Source organism: Brachyhypopomus gauderio, chromosome 1, assembly GCF_052324685.1.
Source record: "Brachyhypopomus gauderio isolate BG-103 chromosome 1, BGAUD_0.2, whole genome shotgun sequence".
Lineage (NCBI taxonomy): Eukaryota > Metazoa > Chordata > Actinopteri > Gymnotiformes > Hypopomidae > Brachyhypopomus > Brachyhypopomus gauderio.
The window spans coordinates 7,429,210-7,455,200 of record NC_135211.1 but is presented as its reverse complement, the minus strand read 5'-3'; the positions used below and the strand labels follow the sequence as shown (position 1 = coordinate 7,455,200).

The 25,991-nt window shown below is 43.4% G+C and overlaps 1 protein-coding gene across 3 annotated transcripts in view; it reads right to left on the bottom strand.

The window, feature by feature from the left end:
* The window catches only part of LOC143475714 (cadherin-1-like), a 121,673-nt gene extending 100,514 nt beyond the window's left edge, over window positions 1–21,159 (bottom strand). For 2 of the 3 annotated variants that reach the window (XR_013121194.1, XM_076973761.1), the window contains exons 1-2: window positions 20,782–21,159; window positions 20,505–20,619 (exon numbers count right to left, since the gene is read on the bottom strand). Coding sequence is in view for 2 of the 3 variants with exons in the window: in XM_076973761.1 (XP_076829876.1) it covers window positions 20,505–20,619; window positions 20,782–20,826 (160 nt within the window). In the remaining variant the exon portion in view is untranslated. The remainder of the gene's footprint in view (window positions 1–20,504; window positions 20,620–20,781) is intronic. The other variant, XM_076973746.1, reaches the window with a different exon arrangement.
* Window positions 21,160–25,991: the final 4,832 nt, after the last annotated feature.

Here is a 25,991-nt window from a genome sequence, read left to right as displayed (position 1 = left end):
TAGTTGAGAATTTTAATGAGGTAACATTAAGTTTAATTTGCTAGGAACATTGCAGACTGTTCTACCGCTAATAATTAATAGTCACATTCAGGGCTGGACTGGTAATCTAGCATACCGTAGTGATGTAAAACTCGAAATGCGGAATCGAACTGAATCAATTCATTTGAATCACGGTGTTCCAAAACACTGTTTCGAACTAAGTATCAAAACGGGAAAGCCACGTGACTGTTCCAAAAACGGGTTTCGTTCAGAGACTGTATATATAATCAGGCCCATAGCCAGCATTGTGATGGGGGGGATCTTTTCCCCCAAAAGTGGACTTCATTTGGCTCTCTACTCCAATGCCCCCTAAATACACGAGCACACTTCAAACCTTTTAATTTAGACATATTTTAAGTTTGTTGTGAGTCTGTTTTTGCTGTCCTTATTTGTTCGTCTGTTGCTCCCCACTGTTAACATAAATTTGATATAAATGTAAGTCTTACTCAAACGTTCTAAGTAACAGGGTAGGGCACTACACATTCAACCTTGATTATGTCAGTTTAAATTACAAACAGATGGTTTTGATGCTGTTTGAAAGCTCTTTTCTGGTTCTACAGAGTACACAAACAACATTGAACTCAACAGTTAGGCCCTTTATAGTGACAAGGTAGAACTCCAAAACTGCAAATTAAATTAAAAATACAGACCATTTTAAAATATAGTTTTTTTATATTCAGATTTTAGTATTTTAATATACTTGGCTAACTGTTGAGTTATGCTGTAAACCAGCCACCATCCATGCTCCTCAAACCAGTCATACCTGAATGCCCTGTTGCACCCACCAATGAATGTAGTTGGGTAAATGAAAATTTTCGAAGGTCTGACGTGGTTTTTCAGCAAATTGTACTTTTGGTCATCAGACATCTGACACACAGCCTGTGCTATTTCCTCAATAGATTTTGTTGCATCTATGAAAAATCCAAGGCGTGCGCCCCCTCCTGGCTACGGGCCTGATAATGGATGGTACGTCATCATTGACTCCCATTGTGAATTTTTTAAGCCACCAAGATGGCCGCGCGGACGCTGCCATCTTGGATGCGCTTGCACAGTAGATGAAAATTGGAGCCAGAGCATGCGCATTAGAATCGGTTAGAACTACATACTGGATACTGTAGCCTACTACATACTGGATACTGCATGCTGGACTCAGTATATACTGGATACTGCATACTGGTCCTCGTAGTAGTATGCAGTACAGTTTCCAGTATGCGACAAAAGCAAAGCATACTACGGGGTCACGTGAACGTAGCGTTGCATGACGGGATGCAGTACACCACGAAGATAGTTCTGCTCGCATACTGGAATATTTTGCGGAAGTAGTAGGTCATCTGTGTATGTTTCGCGTACTGGAAAATTTCATTTTGGTCACATACTGCATACGGCATACTGATTTGGGGCTCGATCAGTACGCCAGTAGTATGTAGTAGGCTATTTCGAACACAGCCAGTGTCTCCGCCAGAGACCGTATCTCTGCCCCAACTCTGATCACATTCGTTAGGATACGCCCACCAGTATAGACACTTTTTACGTTTTACAAAATAAACAAAGGTAAAAGGTTTTAATACAGCTGTCGAGTTTTGCTGTAGAGTTTTGCTGTTGAGCGCGTTCACGTTTGAGCGCCTGGTATTAGATATCAATGAACGTAGCTATAAACTGTCAATCACCTTATCGCCACACCCCTTTAAGTAACACTATAACTTTTATAAAATCTGTTTATCGTAAAGAAAAACAATGGGAAAGACGCAATGGGGTCTCATAGAATTGACAAAATATAATTGCTCAAAAAAGGTATTTTACGTGTAATAAAAATTCAAAGTATCTCGTCCGCCCGTTCACTTACATGGGAATGGGCGGGGTAAAAGTTGTACTGCAGCCAGCCACTAGAAGGCAGCTGACATACGGAGGCTTCACTTTTCACTCGTGTTGTCCGGTCCACTTACATATACGGTCTCTGGTTTTTGTCTGCACTTAAGCTCAAGCAGCTGGTCTGAGATCAGAATGTTTACTGATTACTTGTAATGTTTATTAAATAAAGGATTACACAAGCATTTCCCTACCTTGCAATGTAAAATGAATAATGTCAGCTATATCAATCCACTGTCTAACAGTGTATCATAATGAAAAATACATCTTAATGACAATTAAAACAACCCTGTTCTTTGCAAAATGATATGTTTTTGTGACTAAAATATATTTAGGGACACAATATGCTATGGGGGAATATTTCATGCCATATTGTTAGGAACAGCATGTGACCATCCGAATTATTCTATACACCTGCTGCTCGTTACTCCACATTTCATGAATACTTAAGCTTCCCCCTCTCACTTCCGATTTGCGAAGTATTGTTGGCATGTAACTTACCAAGTGTTATATCTCCGTGATTGATCTCCTGTGTACTGACCTCTGTTCTCGTTCCAGACCTCGTTTCCAGCCTAGTCCTCGTAAACCTTCTGCTCTCTGTCTACCCGGCGTGACCTTGGACCGTCCTGACCTCGACCACCGCACCCATACACCACACACACTCTGCGGAGTTATTAGTCTGTTCGAGTACTCCGTATTCACGTCACAAATAAAAACTACTACATTCCGCAATTGGATCCATGTCTGCCTGGATGGATCGTTACACATATTTCATTAAAAACACATTTCTTCTGTTAAGAAAAGTTATGGATTTAGGCCCTGGTTGTCCACTAGATGTCACTGTGGATTCAAACATTTTCCAAATCAATTGGATCATTTGATTCGATCTCCCAAAAGCCCAACTTTTGCCATCACCGACAGTCGACAGTCCTCAGGGTCCGATGGATTTTTTTTCCTTCCCTTTTTTTTCCTAAGAGACTGGCCCACAATTTAGAGGGGGCGGCCTATTGGCCAATCTTCAATATAGACAGTGGACTGAACCAATTAGGATATAGGACAAAAGCGGCCCCACCCTTTCTCTGTGTGGTCCGCTGTAACTCCCGCTACGTTCAGTGTTGAACACGTTGTTAAAGGAGAGGCAGGAGAGACAGAAGCGGCAGAAAGGGGGTGTGGAGAAGTTATGCGCAAAGAAATTGAAGTGTCTCAATGTAGATGCTACAAAATGTGTAAAAATCACAGACATGTTCGCTGCTGTAGTGAAGACAGGTGAAGACAGCAGCAGCAGACAGGGAGAGCAGCAGCCAGTGAGGCAGGCTTGTGAAAGAGAAACCCAGGGACAGACTGAGCGGGAAAGTGTAGTACGTAAGCAGGTAGTAACTGTTGTGTTCCAGTTGATGACTCAGAAGAACCACGCAGTATGAAAACAAGTTAACTTTTAATGTAACGTAAAATGCAGTACAGATGTTTTTCTTTTCCTCCACTCGCCAACCCTACTTCACTTCCTACCACTGGCTCCTCCTAGAGGTTATCCCCAGACACCACATATCCCTTTCTCTTTAAAGATTTAGCAGTCTGAAAAAATAAGCATTTCCAAATATAACACCACCGTATTAAATGAATAACAATACAATATTCAGAAGAATAAGTACAATGCTTAACTGCACTGTAATAAACAACAATAGTGGAATAACCAACTACTCGCAATTAGCTATTGTGTATCAGGTAAGACATACATTTCAGCAGGTGAGCACTGAGTGGTAGCATGCGGAGTTGCACAGTATGCTTGCAAAGTCTTTGGTGAACTCTTTCCAGTCCTTGTGTTCTAATGACGCAGTCTGCAAGCAGTCCTTCAAACTATGGTTGAAGCGTTCAACCTCACCGTTCGCACGAGGATAGTAAACAGATGATGTTCTGTGCACAATCCCTCTTCCCTGCAGGAAGGATGCGAACTCACGAGAAGTGAACTGTGGTCCATTGTCAGATACCAGTTCTTTTGGATTGCCCTCTCTACTGAACACTGAAGACAGAAACTGGGTGATCACATGTGTCATAGCATGTGACACAAAAGCAACTTCAGGCCATTTGCTGAAGTAATCTATGAGTGTGATCACAAAGTGAGAGTTTAGGGGCGCGTTGTCAAATGGCCCCATGATGTCAATTGCCAGCTTTTTCCAGGCACTGGTAGGGTATGGCACAGGCTGTATTGGTGTTGGGTGGGTGACAGCTGACTTATCATGTAATTGGCAAGTAACACATGCTTTGATGAATGCCTCCACTTGAGTATCCATCCCCGGCCACCAGTACAGATCTCTCAGTCGTTTTTTTGTCCGGACAATACCTTGGTGTGTATCATGTGCCAGAGAAATAAGCCTAAATTGAAGGCTTCCTGGCACCACAAGGCGGTTTGTGCCCCGTACCACACAATCGTCTTGGAGGGACAGTTCATTCTGTAGCTTGAAGTACGGCTGTAGAGCTGGGTCCAGAGCTTTCGCAAACTTAGGCCATCTAGATGTGAGTAACTCACGAAGTTTCGTTTGCACTGAGCATGAGGTGCATGCAGTTTTAAACTCTTCACCTGCAACCGCAGTCAGTATAGAAGTAAGTGCAACAACCTCCTCATCATTATCCAGACAAGGCTCTTCACAATGCAGTGGCAGGCGGGACAAACAATCGGCTGTAACATTTTCCCGTCCTGGTTTATACTGAATATCATAAGTATATTTCATAAGCCTAGCTGACCACCTAGCTATGCGCATGCCAGCTCTTCCATGGCCTTTTGAGTACAACAGTGTGGTAAGTGGATTGTGGTCCGTTCGTAATGTAAAATGCCTTCCCCACAGGTAGGTTCTCCACTTTTCCGTTGCCCACACTAGTGTCGTGTATTCTGGGTTCTCTAGAACTGTGGGTCAATGACTCTAGCGACAACTTGGGTAGCGGTTTAAACGAGGACCACTTTATTGAACACTCTCCGGCTTTCCCGCCTCCGCACACTCACCCCCGACACCCTCGCTCGTGGGCGGGGCCTGTGATAACACATAATACCACATCTCCCCTTTTAAGTACAATCAGGCAAATACTTAAATTAGATCTGTTGCTTTTTTTTAAAAAAAAACAACACACCATGTCTATGGACCCTATTTTAAACATACAACTTAAATGCCATCAATTTTAGAAAAACATTCTGACAGTTATAAATCAGGCATCTATGCAGAACACATCAGAAAACAATTTACTTTTTTTTCTTTTCTCTATCTGGAGGTCAGGGTGGACTACCTGAACCTCCTGAGTCAGCTGAGGGATTATTCTGCCCCTTCTTGCCAGCTGCTCAGAGCAGACTAATATTACTTGTCTGTTATAAGTCCAGTTTTTGTGGCTTTACAATTGGCCTCCCAGATCTGGTTCTGGGTATTGTGAGCTCTGATGTGGCACAGGGTGTTTGTGCCTTTTGAGTCTCTATGGTTGCAGAGTTAGTGAGAACCTGAGAGCTACTCTGAGCAGTGTTGTTGCTCTCCGCTCCATCCATAGGAATGAGATGGTGTCGATTCCTGCGAACGGTCCCATGGGGAACTTCGACCATGTAAGAGCGTGGTGTTGAGTGTTCTCCTAACACTGACCCTGTGACCTTTTGGTCTGTGACCCACACTTGTTTGCCAGGAAAGAGCTTATTTAAATTGTGTACTCTGTGACGTTTATTAAAGCGCATTTGGTCTGCACTTCTCCTCTCTCTCTCCCTTGAGCCTACAGTGGTGGCGTCGGGAAGTGATGGGTTCAGCACAGATGGCAGAGTCGGCACCGTAGTACGAAGTTGACGTCCCATCAGCAACTGCGCTGGACTGTAGCCATTTTGGAGAGGTGTCGCCCTATATGCCAGTAAGGCAAGATACGGGTCTGATGCCTTCTTGAGAAGATTTTTAACAGTTTGTATGGCCCGTTCTGCTTCCCCATTGCTGCGGGGGTATCTTGGACTACTGGTAACGTGTTTGAATCCAAATTTTGCTGCAAACTCCGCAAAAATACTTGATGAGTACTGAGGACCATTGTCGCTGACAACAGTCTCCGGGATGCCATGTCGAGCAAAAAGTGACTTAAGATGAACAGTGATGTCAATGGACTTCGTGAGGGAGAGGTTCACCACCTCAACATACCGGGAGTAATAATCTACTACCAGTAGGTATGTTTTCCCTTTCAAGGTAAACAAATCTGTCCCCACCTTCTGCCAGGCTCTCTCAGGAAGTTCTGTTTGGATTAGCGGCTCTGTGTGGTTTGTACGTTCTTTGATGCATGTTCTGCAATTCAGTACAAGTTCGTTAAGCTGTTGACTCAATCCAGGCCACCAAACGCTGTTCCTTGCACGCTCCCGGCATTTCACCACACCTTGATGTCCTTCGTGCAGTCTTGCAAGAACGTCGTTCCTTAAGGCAGAAGGAATAACAAGTCTTTTTCCTTTAAGCAGGAGACCATCATGCACTGTAAGGAAGGCACGCTCCTCCCAGTAATGCTTTTCTGGACCTATGCAGCGATTGAACTCTGGCCAGCCATCCTGACACATACTCATAACTCTAGAACACACGCTATCTGCTTTGAGATGTTCCCTCAGTCCATCCAAATAAGATGTGGTTGCTGGAAGATGTGCCATGATGCAGTCCACATAGATGTTTGTACTCTCCATGAGCTCATCATCTGTCCTGACTGTTTCTTTCTGCAGCGGTGCACGTGACAGCGTGTCTGCTGTCCATAGGCTTTTTCCCGGAACGTGAAATATTTTATAGGAATAACGCATGAGTCTCATCCTAAAGCGTTGTATGCGAGGGGGTAAGGCATCTAACGCTTGAGCTCCCAGAAGACTGAGAAGTGGCTTGTGGTCAGTCTCCATTTCAAAGAAGCGGCCTATCAGGAAGTCTCTGAACCTTTCACATGCCCAAGTGAGCCCAAGGGCTTCTTTCTCTACCTGAGCATATCTCTGTTCAACTGGTGTGAGAGACCGAGATGCATAGGCTACTGGCCTCCATTGTGCACCCCATTTCTGCAACAGAACGGCACCCAAACCGAAGGATGATGCGTCTGCAGACAATTTTGTCTCTTTATTTGGGTCATACAAAGCGAGTACGGGTGTGGACGTCAGATCCTTTTTCAAATCCGTAAATGCTTTGACTTGGTCAGGCCCCCAAAACCAGCAGTTCTTCTTGGACAGAAGGTCTCTGAGGGGTTTGTCTTTTTCAGCTAGCTGTGGTATGAATTTACCCAGTTGATTGACCATCCCCAGAAAGCTCCTTAGCTCACTGACATTGGCTGGCTCTGGCATGTCTTTGACTGCTGCTGTTTTCTCTGGATCAGGCCTCACGCCTGTACCAGAAAGGATGTGGCCCAAGAATTTCACCTCACGCTGTGAAAGGGCACATTTTTCAGTGTTCAGTGTGATGCCAGCGTTTGCCATCCTTTCCAACACAGCAAGAAGGCGTGCATCATGCTCTTCCTGGGACTGGCCTCACACTAGCACATCGTCCATGTGACAAACCACACCCTCCAGTCCTTCTGTGACTTCCGTGACCATTCGATTTTGGAAATGTTCAGGAGCCGAGGCTATTCCAAACGGCAGGCGGTTAAAAAAATAACGCCCAAATGGCGTAATAAAAGTTGTGAGCTTAGCCGACTCCTTAGCCAGAGGAATTTGCCAAAAACCCATGTTTGCATCTAATTTGCTGAAAATTTTTGCACCTGCTAATAGGCCAAGTGTCTGTTCAACTGAGGGGAGGATGTATTTTTCTCGCTGTACTGACTCATTAAGCTTTGTAAGGTCAACGCATATACGAGGATTGTTCCCTGATTTTTTTGGTACTACCACCATTCCCGAGCACCATTCAGTTGGTTCCTCCACCTTGCTGATAACTCCCAACGTCTCCATACGCTCCAGTTCATCCTTGACTTTGGGCATAAGGGGTAATGGTATACGTCGTGGAGTGGTCAAGGAAAATGGCTCTGCCCCTGGTTTCAGTTTAATAGTGTATGGCTGCTGTATCAGACCTAGCCCGCTGCATAACTTTGGATAGCATTCTTTTAATGACTGGATGGTTAAGCTATCCACACGTGTGACCAGTCCTAGGCTAGTGATAGCAGGTCTACCTAATAGAGCTGCATGCAAACTTCTGATTACATACACTTCCTCCAGTGACTGCTTCTCATCTTTCTGTAGGAGCAAATGTGTGACCCCCAACACATCTAGTGGGGCGTGGCCTGGTCCCAATAAGTGTTTGGACACTGGCCTGAGCACTGGCTTTTTGTGGGCCTTGAACACACTATGAAACATGTGCTCTGGCATGACACTAACATCCGCACCTGTATCAATTTTGAACTTCACTGTACTGTCTTTGATTTTAATATCAACCCTCCATGGGTCTCCACCAGCTTCTACTGTGCCAAGAAATATGGCATCATCAAGCTCTTGAACTTCGTTCACTTTTTTGGATGATAAGCACACTTTCTGGTAATGTCCTTTCTTTCCACACGCATGGCAAATAACTACGTTTGCTGGGCAGTGAGCTTTAGGATGGAAAGGGCTTTTGCCACATTTGCGGCATTTTAATTGTTTTTCTTTAACAACGTGGCTGTTCTTTGCTCTCTGTCTGGCTTGATATGGCCTGTTTTTGCTTATAACACGGTCCACTGAGCCGGTTCCCTTGTTATAACTAGCGTCGCCCCGCAGGCTACTCTGCTGCTGCTTTACCGCTTCCGACTGTCTAGCCATTTCAATCGCCTTTTCCAGCGTGAGATCTTTGTCCAGTTGCATACGTTCGGACAAACGCATATCAGAAAGCCCTACAACTAGCCTATCTCTGATCAGCTCTTCAAGCAGCGTACCGTACTTGCAGTGTTCCGTCAACAAATACAGCGCCGTAACAAAGGAATCTACTGATTCGCTTTCGCTTTGCTTTCTCATGTTAAAACGTGCTCTTTCATAAATCACATTTTTCTTCACAACAAAGAAAGCCTGGAATCCGTCTTTTACCGCATCGTACTGTCGTTGTTGCTCCGCAGTCAAGTTCAGTCCCTTTAGTATGTCGTCTGACTCATCCCCCATGCAGTACATGAGCGTATTTACCTGGTTATCTTGAGAAGAAGCATATAGATTACTGGCCTGACGGAAACGCTCAAACCGTCTGATCCATTTTTCCCATTCATGTGGTTTGGTGAAGTCGAACGGCTCCGGCGGCTGTATGCTGAACGTAGCACTTGGGCCTGGCACAGGTGGCTGAATGCCCCCCGCGGCCGCATGGCCTGAAGCTTGGTCCAATTCCGAGGTGCTCATGCTTGCTAACTGGCTAGCTTGCTAACTTCAATGCCAACCACGCTATTTAAAGCTTGCTTCAAACCGGGGGGAAAAAAAAATAAAAACTTCCTCTGTATCTACTCTGACACCATGTCGTGTATTCTGGGTTCTCTAGAACTGTGGGTCAATGACTCTAGCGACAACTTGGGTAGCGGTTTAAACGAGGACCACTTTATTGAACACTCTCCGGCCTGTGATAACACATAATACCACAACTAGGGCTGAACGATTGATTGCATTTGCGATAATTTCGCGATTTTTAAAAACGCGATTGTCTAATCGCACAGGCTGCGATTTAAACTGGTCACGTGACTTGGGAGCGAGCCGAGCCGAGGACGAACGGAGCAAACCCGAGCAGGAGGCAGGGAGGTGGAGAAGTGAAGTTAACACAGCGCACTTTAACTTGTTGCACAATGGCTTCAGGCTCGACAGAAGCTGACAAAACTGAAAGTCTAATACCAAAGAGGGGCAGCACATCAGTTGTGTGAAATTACTTTGGCTTTTAAAAAGATGCTGCTCAAACGTGCAAAACGTGCCTTGCTACTGTTGCTACGACGCGAGATAACACTATAAACCTTCTTCAGCATAAAAAAAAACACCACAAAGCCACGTATGATATTTGTAAGGCTAAAATGCCAACGACCAGTGCTGCATCTTCAAATACGCAAAAGTGTTTCTCTGCGCTTATACAGCTTTAGTATGCGGTGAGCAGCGAAATACCGTAAAATCACGCATATAGGCGCAATAAGATTTAAAGCGCGGATAGCTTGACTGCGGTCCAGCAGACAGGGTTCACTGACCGAACCGTTTGAAAGTGTAACTCCTTATGGATGTAATTCGAAGCGGCACGCTGAAATAACTCGGGCAGTAACGGAGTTCGTAGTGAAAGACATGATGTCCGTTAATCAGGGTACCCACGGGTCCTTAAAATGTCTTAAATTTAGTTTTCCATATTCAAGGCCTAAAAATGTCTTAAAATGTCTGGAATTTTATGAGGGGAGGCATTAAATTATTATAAGCGTGTGTTGTTCAGTTGCTCTGGCGCGATGTGAACTTTGCCGAATCTAGCGCTAATGCAGAAAATAACCGCTCCAGGGTCCTAGTGCTAGATTCCTAGCGTTGGAGTATAAGGCCTCAACAACGTCAACAATTTTCGTTCACCATCCCCCCCCCCCCCCCCAACAATTCTCGTTCGCCGCGCCCCTCCCCCCCCTGGCTTCATGGCTTTGTTAAACACACTGGATATGCGCTACCAAATGCCCTCACGCACATATTTTAGCCAAGTTGCTATTATACCTGCAGGGTTGCCAACCAAATGCCCTCACGCACATATTTTAGCCAAGTTGCTATACCTGCAGGGTTGCCAACTCTCACGCCAACTTGCCGCCCCCCCCCCCCCCCCCCCCCCCCCCCGCAACCCTGTATCTGAGCTGTATAAAAATGCCGAAACAGAGTTTCCTGAAGTGGAACAATGGGAAAAAATTGCGATATTAAATCGCAATCGCATTTTATAGATAAAAAATTGCAATTAGATTATTTTCCAAAATCGTTCAGCCCTAGCCCACACACACACGCTAGTGCTTCTTTTTCGATGGCGGAGTACTTTCTCTCTGCCTGGGTGATTGTGCGTGATGCGAAGGCTACTGTTTTTTCAATACTCTCAGGATGCAGCTGGGTAATCACTGCTTCGATACCATAGTCTGCTGCGTCCGTGGTAACTATGGTGGGTAACTCTGGGTTAAGCAATGCAAGAGCAGGGCTGTTAACTATGAGTTCCTTGGCCCTCTCAAAACTTTGCTGGGCTTCTTCTGTCCAGACAAATGAAACAGCACCACGAAGCAAGGCATGTAATGGCTCCACTATGGCTGCATAATTTGGTATGAATTTTGCATACCAGGATGTAAGCCCCCAAAATGACCGGAGGCTGACTGTGTCTGTAGGTGGAGGAGCTTGTGACACTGCAGTCACATGTGATGCATCAGGCTGCAGTCCTTTTTCTGACACAGTGTGACCCAGGAAGGACAGTTCAGGTTGTCTGAAACGACACTTCTCAAAATTCAGTCTGAGTCCTGCCTTGTTTATGTGCTGCAGCACAGACTTCAGATTCTTGTCTTGAGCCTCAGCTTTTGCCCCTGAGATAATTGTCATCCAGGTAACATTGGACTCCTACTTGACCCTTCAAGATGATGGACATCATACACTGGAAACAGCTAGGTGCTGATGCTAGTCCATAAGGGATACACTTGAAACGAAAAAGACCATCATGCGTGATGAAGGCAGTGAGATTGTGGCTGACCTCACGCAACATAACTTGGTGGTAAGCGCTCTGAAGGTCTAATGTAGAGAAAAGCGTTGCTCCTCGCAATTCTGTGAAAATTTCTTTCATATGTGGCAGAGGTCCACTACCACGCCCTTGTTTGGCTCTCTTAAATCCACACAAAGTCTAACTCCACCGTTTTTTTTTCTGGCGACCACTATGGGAGAGACCCATTCAGATGCTTCAATTGGCTCTATTACATCTTGTTCCACAAGCATCTGTAACTCTGCTGAAACTGCTTCATGTACTGAAAACGGCAGGCGTCGTAGTTTCTGCTGGACAGGCTGGACATCTGACCGGGTTTTCACTTGATGGAGAAAACCTTTTGCACAGCCAAGAACGTTCTTTTGTGTAGCTACCACCACGGACACTGAGCGGTCTCATGCAGCGGAGCTGACAGTTCCATTGAGTAGCTGTAGCTGCAAAGCTAAAAATAAGTCCCTGCTAAGCACTGCAGATCCCCGCTGCACAATAATAATCTTTAATAATAATAATCTTTATTTGTATAGCACCTTTCATACATACATGCAACTCAAAGTGCTTTACAGTATAAATAAAAAGAAACATTAAAGGAGATAAGACAAAAAGAAAATGTTAAAAGAAATTAAAGATAAAAATATTAAAATAACATAAAAAGTAAAGTAAGTAAGATAATAAAAAAGTAAAGTAAATAAGATAAAACAAGATAATTAGATTTAGAAAATATAAATAAATATACAATATAAAGCTCAGCCATAACACTACGGTCACGAAATGTTATGTCGGCTTTCAAACAACCATTGACACTTATGGCATTACCCCCAAAGCTAACCAGGCTGAACTTTGGTGCGGAAAGAGCAGTGTGTGAGAAAAACTGCTTATACACTTCCATTGGTAAAATGGAGACAGCTGAGCCTGTATCTACCATTAGTTCAAGTCTGAGCATTGCCCACCTGAATCTGCACTGTACATGTGATTTTGCCTGTGTCACGTGCGTTACGCTCAATGTTCAAAACTGTCACTTCAGGCGCAGTTACCTCAGAAACTTTCTTTGTTCCTCGACACACTTTGGCAAAATGTCCTTTCTTATTACAGCACCTGCACATCGCATCTTTAGCAGGACATCCAGGAGAATTTGCAGCATGCTGTCCAGAGCTACACCTGTAGCATTTAATTCCTTTAGCATTGTTCCATACACCACGAGGCGTACCTTTGTCATGGCCTCGACGCAGCTTGCTACTGTGCTGTACAGCAGTTTTGATTTGTTGCGCTATTGTCATTGCTTTCTTTAGGACGAGTGGCACTTCTAAGAGCAGTCGCTCCCTAATTCGAGCAGAGCTGGTCTGTTCCACGAGCTGGTCCCGAATCATTTCCTCCTCCATAGCACTGAATTCACAAGTAGCTGCGAGCTCTCTCAGGGCTGCGATATACTGATCAGTGGATTCACCTGTATGCTGACTGCGTTGGCGGAACCGAGAGCGCTCCGCAACTACGTTGACTTTTGGCACAAAGAAATCCTGAATAGCGGGTAACGCTGTTGCATACTTATCGTCCGCAACTGTCAGCGTGTAGAATATTCATTGACCTGCTCCCAAACAATGGATAAGAAGTGCACGCTTCCTAGCATCAGAGAGCTCTTCAGCCATGGCTAGTAACATAAAACAGGAAGATGATAAATCCTGCACCTAACATCCGGAGTCATGCAACAGGCTTGGCTAGGATGTATTAACCAACCAACAACCATGATCTAATAATACCTACACAATACTACTAAGAAGACAAGATAGATTTCACACACCCTATGCACACACTAGTTGCTTGAACAGAACACAGCAGCAGCTACAATCTGATACTGGCTCGACAAGGATCCAGAAGCACAGCGCACTATGTTCATGGTCCATTGCCTCAACTGCCAAGTACTCAGACCACCAAACAAACCTGGACTGACCTTCAAAACAAAGTGACATGGACACACACACAATACCTTGCAAGCTTTTCCTTGGGGTCATCAGGAAGGCACCTCCCTTCGTTGGTGTTTCGATGAATTGAGCCCCCAACACCTCCAGAAGGCTCATCAGTGGAGTCTGGCGTCCCAGACCCACCCCCCTCCAAGCTCACAATGTAGCCCATCACAAAATTACCAACAACCCTGCTACCCGACGGCTATCGGAAAAGCCAAGTGACAATCCTACCCATATCTCAACATCACACCCACCAAACAATTTATCTCTTCAAGTACTATCCTTACCCCACCTACCCTCAGCCCTTCTTAGCCACACCCACTGACTAGATCTCTCAGCTACCTCTGACAACTCCTTTACCACTGCTCTCATCACACAGCCTCTAAATCCAAACTCAGCCAGTAGTCTTGTGGTAGACTTCGCCACGAAACCCCTAGCCCCTACCTCTACAGGTCTAATATATGCTTGCCAGCCCCGCTCTCTTACCTCAGCCACCAAATCTGCATACTTCAACCTTTTCCTTTCATATGCTGCATCAACTTCGTCCTCAAACGGAACAGTTAGCTCTATGAAATACACTATCCGCTTACTTTCAGAGTACAACACAACATCTGGCCTCAAGTTTGTGACAACAATACACTCTGGAACCTGCAATTTACAGCCTACATCAACCAACAGTTTCCAATCTCTTACATCAGCCCACTTATCGCCAACTTTTGAAAACTGTGCTGGCTCCTTGCTATGCTGCCCCTCACACACAAACCTATTTACTCTATTGGAACTAGCAACTGGCATGCCACTAACTTCCAAACGCTTCTTATCAAGTGCACCTGCCAGTGATTTAAGTACCTGATTATGCCTCCATGTATAACGTCCCTGTGACAAACTCACCTTGCATGCCGACAGGATGTGCTTCAATGTACCACTTCCTGCTCATAGCTTACAAGTTGGATCCTCACCTAACCACTGCCCAAGGTTTTGTGGAGTTGGAAGCACATCATAAGTAGCTCCCACCAGAAACTTTATACGACTCGCATCCAATGCCCACAACTCTCGCCAGGTGATTCTCCTCTTCTCTACACTTTCCCATTTCATCCACTGACCCTGCTTACTCTGTCCTGCAGCTTTTGCCCGTCTTACTTCCTCCTCCTGCTCTCGAATAAAACCAGTCACCATTCGTCTTCTCTCAGGAGATGTGGCCTTGCTGAATGCCCTCCATGTATCACCTGACCCTAGTCCTGCCCTACCATTTTGCACCTGCCCTACAACATCTCTATGGTCCAATGCCCTCTTTGCTGCCTGAGTTGCCTCTTGGGAATTCCACTTTCTTCCTGTACGTGTCACTGGTGCCGCTGCTTTGATCAGTGCATCTTTCGACCCCATCAACAACATTTCTCTGCCTACCTTGGCACATTTAAACTCCTCAACTAAGCTTGTTAGTGGCAGTTCTAGTACTCCTCTCCCAAACCATGCCACACTACTAAGACAATGTGGAACCCCAAGCCATTTTCTTACAGCCTTATTAACAATTCTTTCTAGCCTCTCAACTTCAGTCATTGGAATATCATACACTGTCAGTGGCCACCTTAGACGAGGCAACAATCCAAACTGCAAACACCACAACTTTAATTTACCTGGCAAAAAGGACTTATCGATACTATTAATAGCCTCACCCAATTCCTTCCTTAACTCTACAACCTGCTCTTTGTCGTTCAGTGCTGCGGTGTACCACCTACCTAGACTCTTAACTGATTTCCCCAGAATAGACGGTATAACTTCTCCCTCCATCACATACTTTTCTTGTGTCAACTTCCCTTTCACAATTGAAACACTCCTAGACTTACTGGGTTTAACCTTCATCCTAGCCAGCCTAAGATTATCACCTAGCTTCTCCAACAGCCGCCGAGCACATGGAACAGTTGTCGTCAATGTAGTCATGTCATCCATGTATGCCCTAATCGGTGGGAGCCGGGTGCCATCATGCAGCCTCTCCCCACCTACAACCCACTTAGAAGCCCTAATAATCACCTCCATTGCCATTGTAAATGCCAATGGTGAGATTGTGCACCCTGCCATTATACCTACTTCCAGACGTTGCCAAGATGTAACAAACTCCTCTGTGCTGAAACAAAACTGAATGTCTCCAAAATAAGCTTTAACTAACCTCGTAATCTCATCTGGAATCTGAAAAAATTCAAATGCTTTCCACAACAGAGCATGTGGTACCGAACCAAAAGCGTTAGCCAGATCCAAGAATACCACATGTAGGTCTCTTCTCTCTGCTCTTGCTGTTTGAATCTGGTGCCAAATCATGCTACTATGCTCTATACACCCTGAAAAACCTGTAATCCCTGCTTTTTGCACCGATGTATCAATTAACTTATTCTTTTTCAGAAACGCTGCCAACCTACGTGCAACTACACTAAAGAATATTTTACCCTCCACATTAAGCAAGCTTATGGGACGAAACTGCTCTATGGCTACAGAATCCTTCTCTTTCGGAATAAGAACACCACCTGCCCTTCGCCAATCCTTTGGGATAATCCCCTTCTTCCACACTATAATCATCAACCTCCATAACAACTTTAAAACATCTGGCGCACTTTTATATAATCTATATGGAACTCCATTAGGCCCTGGTGCTGAACCAGCTTTTGCACACCGCACTACATCCTGTACCTCACTCCACTTAAGGGGATTAACATCCATCTTCCACTGTAGGTCACCTACTGGCGGAATATCTGCTGGCAATTTCAACTCACTAGTCCTTTCCTCCCTTGAGTACACCTTCTGAAAATGCCCCTCAAGCTCCTTCTTTCCTACCTTTAGGCTCCCTGACTTCTCCTGACTAAACAACGTTTTAACAAATCTAAATGGATCCTTAAAGAATGCCTCTCTAGCGCGCTCTTTCTTCTTCCTTCTTTTCCTCATAGCTTCTGCTCTCCGCAATTTCCCTAACTTACTTTTCAACTCGTCTTGCAGTAACTCAATGCCCTCTCTTTCCTGCTCATCACCCCGCTTCCACTGCTTCCTCAATAACCTTGACTCTTTGACAAGTTTTCCTATTTCTACCTGCCTCCTTGATTTACAAACCGCCTTACTCATTCCTTTCTTCTGCACAACACCAAATCTTGCAACACCATAATCATAGATAACTTTACCTAGCCTGTTCAACTTACTTTCCGCTGTTCCCTTCAACCCTTCCAACATCCCTTTCAAATCCTCATTAATACTCATCCACAACATTTTATCACCTGCCCCAGGCCATTTAACCTTCGATCTGTGCCCTAACCCTTTCTCTCTTCCCTTTTGCTTTCCACTAACACCTGGCCCATCACCGCTATCCTCCTCTCCACCTCCTGTGCTTGAGTTGGCCTCTATAGTAACAAGGGTGTTGATATCCTGCGGACTGTGGTAACTAACCTGCCGCTGGACTTCAGCCGACTGACTCGAACAATTCTGTGCAAGGTATTGTTCAATGCGGGGCCCCTGCACTCCTTCACTCAAACATTTCATCTTCCCTTGGTGAATCCTCAGCCCTCTCACTGACGTGACCTTGCGCCACCCACACACGCAAGTCTGCAGCGCCTTTTCCCCTACCACCCTGCCTGCCTCTATGCTCAACCCACTTCTCGTAGTCATGTCCGTTCCAAAGTCCGTAACCGTGTTATCCACCTGTGAGTCATCTTCCACCCCTGCTCTCGCTGACTCTTGGGGTATTGCTTTTTTATTCCTCAATGTAGCTTACTTGGTTGCACACACTTGGGTACCATGGTGGCTGCTGCCATGAGTTGCTAGCCCATGGCAGCACCGTTAGGGTCTGTTCCCTCTTGTCAGCTGTCTTTCCAAGCTGTCACAGAGTCTTTCCCCTGTTGTCAGCTGCCCTTTTCACAGCAGTCACTAGTTTAACTAGACACCAAGTAACATAAAACAGGAAGATGATAAATCCTGCACCTAACATCCGGAGTCATGCAACAGGCTTGGCTAGGATGTATTAACCAACCAACAACCATGATCTAATAATACCTACACAATACTACTAAGAAGACAAGATAGATTTCACACACCCTATGCACACACTAGTTGCTTGAACAGAACACAGCAGCAGCTACAATCTGATACTGGCTCGACAAGGATCCAGAAGCACAGCGCACTATGTTCATGGTCCATTGCCTCAACTGCCAAGTACTCAGACCACCAAACAAACCTGGACTGACCTTCAAAACAAAGTGACATGGACACACACACAATACCTTGCAAGCTTTTCCTTGGGGTCATCAGGAAGGCACCTCCCTTCGTTGGTGTTTCGATGAATTGAGCCCCCAACACCTCCAGAAGGCTCATCAGTGGAGTCTGGCGTCCCAGACCCACCCCCCTCCAAGCTCACAATGTAGCCCATCACAAAATTACCAACAACCCTGCTACCCGACGGCTATCGGAAAAGCCAAGTGACAATCCTACCCATATCTCAACATCACACACACCAAACAATTTATCTCTTCAAGTACTATCCTTTCCCCACCTACCCTCAGCCCTTCTTAGCCACACCCACTGACTAGATCTCTCAGCTACCTCTGACAACTCCTTTACCACTGCTCTCATCACACAGCCTCTAAATCCAAACTCAGCCAGTAGTCTTGTGGTAGACTTCGCCACGAAACCCCTAGCCCCTACCTCTACAGGTCTAATATATGCTTGCCAGCCCCGCTCTCTTACCTCAGCCACCAAATCTGCATACTTCAACCTTTTCCTTTCATATGCTGCATCAACTTCGTCCTCAAACGGAACAGTTAGCTCTATGAAATACACTATCCGCTTACTTTCAGAGTACAACACAACATCTGGCCTCAAGTTTGTGACAACAATACACTCTGGAACCTGCAATTTACAGCCTACATCAACCAACAGTTTCCAATCTCTTACATCAGCCCACTTATAGTTGTTGAACACTCTAATCCATGACTTGAACAGAACGAGTGGTTCACCAGCTGACTGCAGGAATGGTGTGGGCTTAAGTTAAGTGGCTTAAGTTCAACATCCTCGTCTCCATATGTTATGTTCCAGTTGATGACTCAGAAGAACCATGCAGTACGAAAACAAGTTAACTTTTATTGTAACGTAAAATGCAGTACAGACATTTTTCTTTTCCTCCACTCGCCAGCCCTACTTCACTTCCCCTCTCTCTCTGCACAACTCTGAACTCTCCTACCACTGGCTCCTCCTAGTGGTTATCCCCAGACACCACAGTAGCGTTAGGATAACACAGGGACTTTATTACATGAGAATGATGAGCAATGGCGATTGATTAATAATATTAATTGGTATTTGCATACTTCCCAAAATCCTGCAGCCATGCGCCCTTATTCTGATAAAATAGCAAATGGTCAAGACTGAGAAGTGTTGGATAAGCAGCAAGTGTCCATTTTAAGCCATCATAGCATTTTAGATATTTAGGTTAAAGGTGTGTAGAAAGGCTGCATAGAAATTTGAATTTGTAGCCTCTATGCTGTGGTTCAACATGTTTCAAAAAGCACTCAAACAAGTAATATTACAGATTTTAAAACTTATAAATGATAAATACACGTTTTGCTATTTAAGCATGACTACAGTAAGCGTAAAAAATATAAAAGTAATATTAGCAAAATATATGCCTACACTGAATAAGAGTAAAACGGTGTCAGACATGTTTGTGTTGCATGAATTCATAAAGCAGCTTTGTAGCCAGATACAAATACATGTTATAGCTGTTTAAAGGAGGGAGCACCTTTAACCTGAGGAATTAGAATTGAGCTGTTATATCAGAGAAATTCAGAAAATACATATTAGAGATGATTTCAATAAAATCATAAAAGTGATTGTGATATAATAATGCTTAGATTGAACCCAATGACTTTAACCAGTCATTTCTTTATTATTATTTTTTCCACGTTGTACCCCACATACATAAATTACGAGTCGGTTGTGTTCTGCTAATTATGAGGGGCCGGTATGAAGCAAAAATGCCAGGGCCGATTTTTTGTCCCAGTCCAGCCCTGGTGTCATGGCTTATTCTTGTCCTCCTGACTCGACGCCATTACAATATGTTATGATGACATGTATAATGGCCTGCTCGGTTCCAGTCAAATGAAATATGTAAACCAATGTTTGGTGTTGTTTTGCATATGGATTTCAGGTAGTAATATGAATAGACTTAAAACTGCTGCATTTTTTGGCAAAACCTTTCCAGATTAATGGAGAAAATCACGCCATGCTTAAAGTCTCACGGAAAACAAGCTTCAAGACTTGTCCTGGCTCCGAGATGGTGGAATGAGCTTCCATTGGCTGTCCAGACTGCAGAGTCCCTAGCAGTCTTCAAATGTAGACTGATTTGAAGACTGATATTGGTGAAAGACACTGAGTACAGTCCCCATTTAAATGATTAAAAATAATGGAGGACATTGAGGTATAATATCCTTTTTCATTTGCATAAAATAACTTTGCAATTTGCATTGCACATTTGAGTTTGTCCTGGAAGTCATGATTAATATGGACAGGAATAATCTGTAAAATTACAGTATTTCTCTGCAGAAATTTTTGTGCTGTCACTTTACTGAAAGTTTTTTATTGTAATAATTCAGGCAAAAGTTGTAAAATAAAGGTATTTCTCTGCAAAACTATTGGTGCTGTGACTTTATTAAAAGTGCTAAATCATAATCCAGGAAAAATCTGTAAAATAACGGTATTTCTCTGCAGAATGTTTAATGATTTTTTCTGTAAATGTGTTGTTTTCCACTTAATTAAAATCAGGGTTTTTTACTTTAAAATTAGTTTTTGGTTTGGCAGCCATTGCTACCAGTCATTTAACAGTTTTTTAAGGATTTTTTTTACAGTATATAAAAAGGACAAATTGCACCACATCAATTATGACTTAATTAAATATAATACTAACTAGTGATGAACTCAGCAATCAGTATTATCAAAGAGCTCCTCTTCCTTTCCAGTCGTACATGTAGGTTTTAAACATACAGGTGTTTAGTACCTTTCCCGAGCCTTTTGCCACTATGAAGGTGCTCTCTGTGTACTCTGAAAACGAAGAGCTCCGAATCAAATCCAGGTGAACATGGCGGCGACTCCGCCAATGCAGACGAAAGTACCTTTTAAAGTAAGATATCACAAAGATTAATCAGTTATAATGAGAATTTTTTAAAATCGTATTTGTTTTATTTGAGGCGGGTTAGTGCGGCAAAGTTGAGTGTTTGCTCTTTAGTTAAACAAATGACTGAATAACACGACGACAACACACAGAAAATAGTTACCTGCAATAAAAAAAACACAACTCCTATTCCAACACGCCACTCCATCCGGAAAATAATCAAACGCAGTCCTTTGACTCTTTGCGGTGTAATGGTAGCTCGACGTAAACTTGTTGGTCGACAGTGTAGGAAATAAAGTGCAGCAGGTAGTTTGTGGCTGACGCAGTCATCCGTTCACACCGTGTCCAAGTATGGGCATCAGGTCCAGATCTCTACCTACAACACACAGGTAACTTCAAGAAACCCCCGTGTTCATCTCGAAACTAACCAAGTGTCTGCATGAATACAACAAAAAGGAGGGGAACGACGTTATAGCTGCTTAGACTCGTCCCAGTCTTGTAGCTCATGTCTGGTATGAGAGTTGCATCCTCAGATATGGACGAGTCCACACATGTACCAGAAGCATTTACGGAAAGCCACTACAGTATTCATATCATATGGTGCACGTTTGGTTCATTATAAAACAAGACACTTATGAAGACTGAATGATGCAGGATCCCATTACACAAGCTTACACTGGAGGAGGAGCCGCTCATGACAGCCCAGTTCCCAGCAGACGTCTTCCATGGTATTTAGCAGACTTCCTGTAATACTGACTGGTTATGAGGGTAATACTGGACGGATGTTTAAGTAGTGATTTGGGACGTCATAATGACAAAACCGAGCCCTGGGGTTATGACACCCAATGAAACATCCGTTATTGAGTTTACAGTGTGATCACACACACACACACACACACACACACACACACACACACACACACACACACACTCTAGAATTATACTAGAATTGTAACTGTTGTGTGTGTGTGTATGCAGGGCTGGACAAAAACAATCGGCCCTGGCATTTTTGGATTATACCGGCCCCTCATAATTAGCGGAACATGTAGCAACGGAGCAATATAAACCGGAAATCAGGGGGCAGTAGAGAGTCAGAAGCATCGGACGTACACCAATTCGGGAAAATCAAGGAAGAAGAGTACTGGACTTTAAAAAATGACGCTCGAGTTAGAAGAGAAACTTTGCGAGTTGGTTAGAGGCTACATTCTGCTACGGTGCCAGGTCATCGCGATAAACAGCGATGCAAAAACAGCTGGGAGGAGATTGCTGGTGCGCCGGTGCCGGAAATTTGACTATACTGCCCTCTAGAGGATGTTTTTTTAAAAATCATAACAACGTTGGAACCGGAAAGAGGTATAGTGGCCCCCTACGGAGGCTACGTTTGGTACGGACGGACGAATTTCGTGGAAAAAAATAATAAAAAAAATACTGGTTAAAGTCATTGGATTCAATCTTAGTATTATTATATCACAATCACTTTTATGATTTTATTGAAATCATTTCTAATATGTATTTTATGAATTTCTCCGATATAACAGCTCAATTCTAATTCTTCAGGCTAAAGGTGCCTCCTTTAAACAGCTATAACATGTATTTGTATCTGGCTACAAAGCTGCTTTATGAATTCATGCAACGCAAACATGTCTGACATCATGGGTGGTTTGTTAATTAGGGCGATTGGGCGACGCACCACGAAAGGATGAAAAGGAAGTTTTTTTTCTCTCACATTCTATCACGGTATTTAAATAGCCTGTTCTGGACAGTGTCTCTTTGCAAATGAATGAATGAAAACGTGCGCACGATTAAAACAAAACGTGCGCACGAATTGTTAATCATGTGAACGAATTAATAAATCGTGAGCACGAATTACAGAAAACATGCGCTCGAATGGTAAAACGTTCCCTCGTTTAATTATTTTTTTTACCCATGTCCCCTCCCAGGCTCCGTAGCTAAATTTACACTTGGTGATTAACAGCCAGAGGTGGGACCAAGTCAGTGTTTTGCAAGTCTCAAGTAAGTCCAAGTCTTTATCCTCAAGTCCCGAGTCAAGTCTCAAGCAAAGACAGTCAAGTCAAGTCAAGTCTCGAGTCAAGACAGGCAACAGTCAAGTCAAGTCCCAAGTCTGAAACTTGGAATTTCAAGTCCTTTCGAGTCTTTTTTTTTTTTAACCAATGTTGCAGGTATATTTTAAATGTAAATAATAGACATGTGTTCTTTTTTAAATCTGTATTCTCCTCAAATCTTGATAAAACATGTGCAACTGAAAACACAAAGTATAAAAAAATGTATTTATACTTTATTGCACAGTTCAATTTGTTAAAATTAGCTGCAAAAATATTCATACTTTAAACTACAATTTTCCAGAAATAAATATTCTGTGAAAAAGTCATAAGTAGAACTCCATGTTCAAATAAAAAGTGCTGATATTTTCACAGTACAATACAAAGAACCATAACAGCATTTTCCCTCTCTTCTCTTATCTGGTTTCTTGGAGAACATGTGTGTCCATGTGTGAGTGACACAAGACAAACAAATATAAGAACTGAACAATTAACAGGAATCAGGAATGCAACTTTAGACATTTCAGTAAACTATTCTGCATTGCATTTGCAAAAGACCAAACTGGCCAAAAGTCTGTATGTCATTTGTGCACGATGAGGCCGTAGAATGATGTCCCCATAGCTGAAAACTCGCTCCACTTTTGTCAATATATTTTTTTCTCGACGTAGATGTCTTCAAATACACAATCCATGCTGAGATAGAACTGGATATGATGGTGACAGAGAGAGGCTCTCTTCCCTGAGTTCAGATACAGATCCCAGGGTTGCCAACTCTCACGCATTGAGCGTGAGACACACATATTTGACCGTCTTCACACGCTCACACGCCACACATCCGATTTCTCACGCCGAAAAAAAAATCTAGTTTATTTACCTCTGATCCTTATCTATGATTCAATGAGTTACTAGTTCGCTCTGGCACCAACCACTGGCGATCGATCGATCGCGATATAATACTTTCCATATAAGATGGAATTTGTGTCCATTTTACACCCCGCCCGGTAACAATTCACGTTCGCTGAACCCCCCCCCCCCCCCCCCCCCATTTGATTGGTTCTGCTGCAGCTCATGCACACACACACACACACACACACACACACACACACAACGTACAGAGTGTGGAAAAGCAGAGAACAAACAGCGGTCTGCGTCAGAAGGACGGAAATGAAATTAATGGGGCGCACTTTATAAATATTAATATGCGTTTTAAAATTCAGATTTGGGGTAAAAAAATCAAGTCTTTGCAAGTAAACAGGTTCAAGTCCAATTCAAGTCCCAAGTTATTGGTGTAAAAGTCCAAGTCAAGTCTAAGTCTCTGAATATTTTTTCAAGTCAAGTCAAAAGTCTTAATATTAATGACTCGAGTCTGACTCGAGTCCAAGTCATGTGACTCGAGTCCCCACCTCTGTTAACAGCTGCACTGTACTGCACGTATTTCATGTGCATGGAACCATGTTTTTAGCATGTTACACCAATAGAGCCAAATAATACTGCCTTGATGTATTATTTTCACGTGTACATAAGTGAACATTTTACATGTGTGGGCCTAGACGTAGATGCATAAATACCGGTACATGTATAGATATTACACATGCAAACACCAATGTTTTTATGTGATTCAACTAGCCCTGAGGTTACATGTACCTTCTGTGCTTCAATGCCTGGTATGAAATTTGACCCGTGATAATACTAAATTTGGCTGATATTTATGCAACACAACAGTGTCTGATGTTTGGAATAAAATTGTCTGTAATGAAGGCTGAGGGTAGCCAGCCTACCCAGGACTTCTGTTTCTATTTGAGATGGCAGATTAATACAGGGATGAGTATCTAAGAACAGGTGTCTAGGGGAAATCCATTAATTGTGGTCGTTACAACATCCCAAAATCACACAATCATTGGGTAGGTCTACATGAGGAATTTCCATGATAAACAGAAAACAGCAAACGAAGACAGAGGCCAGACAGCACAATAGTCGAGATAACATTGAGATAACATTTAGAAATCTAAGCAGCATTTAAAATAAAAAGTGGCCTGGCTTTGTCTATCACTGTCAAAAATTATGATTATTGTAAATATGATGAGCTAAATTCCTGGTTTGTATTATTAATATCTTTTTAAACTATACAGCAGTAAAATATTGGGTGTGCTTGTAGCTTTCTTAGAAAATTATAGTTTTAATATCCAGGCATGCAGGAGTATGCCTTTTTATACCGTCTATGGCTGTCACGGTGAGGCGGCCCCCTACCGGTTGCCTTCGTCCACAGCGGCTGTTGTTGTTGTTTGTATTGTTACGTTGTGTGCGTCCCTCAGGTGGGAGGAGCCCGTAATCCATTTCACCCGAGGGTCGTTTGTTTGTCTATATATGTCTTGTCTTTGTACCAGTTGACCGCTGGTCATTATATCCTTATTTCGGATCATGTCCCGGGTTTTTGGTTTGCACACTTTCTATATTAAACCATCCTTTTCCCTGAGACTTGGCGTGATTGCTTCCATTTTATTTCACACTCCCTGCCCGTCACAATGGACACAATCCTTTACCTTTTGGTCTTTTTTGTATACTATGTATTCAACTTCATACAGCAGAGGATTCAGGTTTCTTGCAATCACAACCTAAACAACCCTCGTCTAAGTGTTTACTCTGACTAAAAGAATATTCTTCTGTGCAAGAATGGTATTAACGAGAATAATGACGAAAAAAACACTCATACTGAAAGGCTAAATGTTCATTGTAGCAGGCAACATAAAATATTATCATAAAATGTTTATATTTGTTCATAAGGAAAATGCGTTAGAGACCAGTAGCTTACCTGTAGACACAGTTGATGAGATGGTTGAATCTGTGCCAACACCCACTCCACTTGAACCTGAGTGAGATGCATGTATGCCTTGGGAGAACCTTACTGTTCTCTACAGGTCGATCAGACATTACTAATCATCTCCTGCTCCAACCTCAGGCTATTTCCTTTGACCTCATTTTCATTTTCCATTACTCCAGTCAACCCAAAGATTGTGTTCAGTCAGACCCATTCAAAGTAGATAGCTGATCAAATTCTTCATAATTTTATAGATGCTTTGGCATGGGATCACTCACAGAAATAACTGTACACAACATGAATGCCACTATCAATGCAATCTGAAATAGGACAGATGTCAGGAACATCCTTTATGGTCATGCTAAATAATTAACCATCATTTGAGATCTTACACCCAACAATGTAAATATCTCAAATTGTATAAAATCTCCTCAAACATAGCATTGCTTCTCTCAGAATTCTGAGGGTGTTTTTGTCCAATATGATGGCTGACACACA